Raw genomic sequence first — 2,318 nt, 5'->3', positions numbered from 1 at the left:
GCAAACCTTACCTCAACACAAAATCATGCTTTCATCTACTTCTGTTCATCTGCTAGCGCCTCACCAGTAACTCACACCTCACCGGCTTCCACCATTACCACCAAGTACAACAACGGCTAATGCTAAGCACGCCACCACCGACGCCAGATGCGCCGTCCGTCTCGCACGTCAACAACATATCACCACCAAATCGATCAGTCAACCGTCCACTCTCCCGCCTATTGTTACCGCTCTCCTCACTTTTCACTACCATCACGAACGTGGGTACACTGACTTGCACCCAACGGGCGTACGGACACGCGTAGGGGCGAAGGCCTGAGGACGTCAAAAGCGGCCAGTGAGGTGACGAGGAGAGCAGAACGGCAGGGAACCGCCGGAAGTCAGCAGACAAATCCCCAACACTACCCCCACATCAACCAGCCCACCCACCCACCCACCCACGCATCTGAAACCTACAGCCAGACACTGGCGTGGTGTTAACTCCCAACCCTCCCTCAGCTACGAGTAAACACGAATACAATCTGCAGTGTAGTATTGAAAGTGGCCCTAAACAGGGCCGTTGGAGCGTTCAAACAACATCCGCCACAATCTCACCATCTGCCCACCCATCAGCTACGATGCATCCTAACCGCCAAAGCCATAGAGGGTACGACCCTGGCGTTTAAGAGCATACACCACGTCCATGGCAGTGACGGTCTTGCGCTTCGCGTGCTCAGTGTACGTGACGGCGTCACGGATGACGTTCTCCAGGAAGACCTTGAGCACACCGCGTGTCTCCTCGTAGATGAGCCCAGAGATGCGTTTCACGCCACCTCGGCGTGCCAGACGTCGGATGGCGGGCTTCGTGATGCCCTGGATGTTGTCACGCAACACCTTCCTGTGGCGCTTGGCTCCTCCCTTTCCGAGCCCTTTTCCACCTTTACCGCGACCAGACATTGCCTAACTCGGTCCGTCAAAAGCCCAAGTCACAAAAAACACGAGAAGAAAACAGGAGACAAGGCAGAAACTGCGCTCCGTCAATGAAGAGGGCGCGCCTACACCGATGCTATTTGTACATCTGTGTACAGATGCTGCCCTTGCATCAGCCAATCAACACGTCACTCCAGTTCATTTCAACAATTCATTGTTAGTCCCCAAATCACCGATTTCACGCACACAATTTTTACCACTTTTATCAATTTAAGTCAAGCCGTTATTTTTCGATATTAGTCTTGTTAAAGCATCGCACACATGCGCACTAAAATATATGTATTTATTTAATGTAACATGTGATCATAAATTAAGAAAAATGGTGGCACGAAAAGGAAAAAGGTAGCGAAGAATAGTCACAATTGTAGCAAAAAAATACAAAAAATAATTAAGAAACAAAATGGTGCACAAATAAGGAAATTAGATGGATAAGTAAGGCTATTTACACACCCTGCTTATTTACTATCGCCTTAACTGTCAAAGGGACAAGTCGGAGTATTGGCTTCAGAATGGGTGGGAAGGTGGTTGCGTGAATGAAATTGGCAAAGCAGGAAATGCTTGAATAAGAAGGGTTAAGCACATACGGCACAAACAATGTACTATTCAGCTAAGGTTAACTTAGCTTAGGATGAGTACCATCATTCAGGTAAGTTGCAGTTGTCGGAGTGAAACAAGGGATGAGAAGGAAACTGTTAGAGCCAATAGCAGGCGAGGATAGCGGTGACGAGCCAATGAGATGTGCAAAGTGATTAGACTTCTGCGTAGCCAATAAGAAGTGAGCCTCAGTGTGACGAAAGGCGGCTATCAGAGGGAGGCAGTGAGACACTCGATACTATCACGCTTGAATCGGTTGGCGGGTTGCTTAGCGAAGAGGACAATGAGCGGCAGAGGCAAAGGAGGTAAGTCGCGAGCTAAAGCGAAGACGAGATCGGCCCTGATGAGGGCCACCCCTACCATTACCACAAAGATGATTGTTGACCAGTTGATTTGGGTGGATGTGGATTGACGACTGACTGACGGACCGGCTGAAAATTGCCTGTTGGAAGCCTGCGTTACTGCCTTGGGTGTAGGGGCTGTAGGGATGGCCTTTGGTGCTGTGGTGTCATGCAGAATTAGGAATGAGTGGGTTTGAATGGAGTGCGGTGCTTTCGTTCCGTATCTTGCATGTGCTCGTACGTCTTATCCGCCAAGCGATGGTAGGGTTGGTGGTCTCTCACTGGGCAAGTCGCACTTGTGAGAAGTCGGTTGAGCCAACCCGCTCGAACCATAGCCAGAAGGTGTGAGTTAACTATTTAGCCAAGTAGATGTGAATGGAGTGGGTGTGCAGGCGCGAGCGGAAGAATGTGGAG

The 2,318-nt window shown here is 49.9% G+C and overlaps 1 protein-coding gene across 1 annotated transcript; it reads right to left on the bottom strand. All coding sequences in view use genetic code 11, as the record gives it.

Annotated features, from left to right (window-relative positions):
• Positions 1–94: 94 nt before the first annotated feature.
• Positions 95–936, bottom strand: EGR_10657 (Histone H4; the record flags this gene model as incomplete). The annotated part of the gene is made up of 2 exons (XM_024499906.1): positions 95–315; positions 630–936. 2 exons carry the CDS (start codon positions 934–936, stop codon positions 95–97), a joined length of 528 nt encoding a protein of 175 aa, XP_024345685.1.
• Positions 937–2,318: the final 1,382 nt, after the last annotated feature.

Source organism: Echinococcus granulosus (genome assembly GCF_000524195.1).
Source record: "Echinococcus granulosus chromosome Unknown EG_S00247, whole genome shotgun sequence".
Taxonomy (NCBI): domain Eukaryota; kingdom Metazoa; phylum Platyhelminthes; class Cestoda; order Cyclophyllidea; family Taeniidae; genus Echinococcus; species Echinococcus granulosus.
The sequence above is the reverse complement of the archived record's forward strand: the minus strand, read 5'-3'. Positions and strand labels throughout refer to the sequence as shown.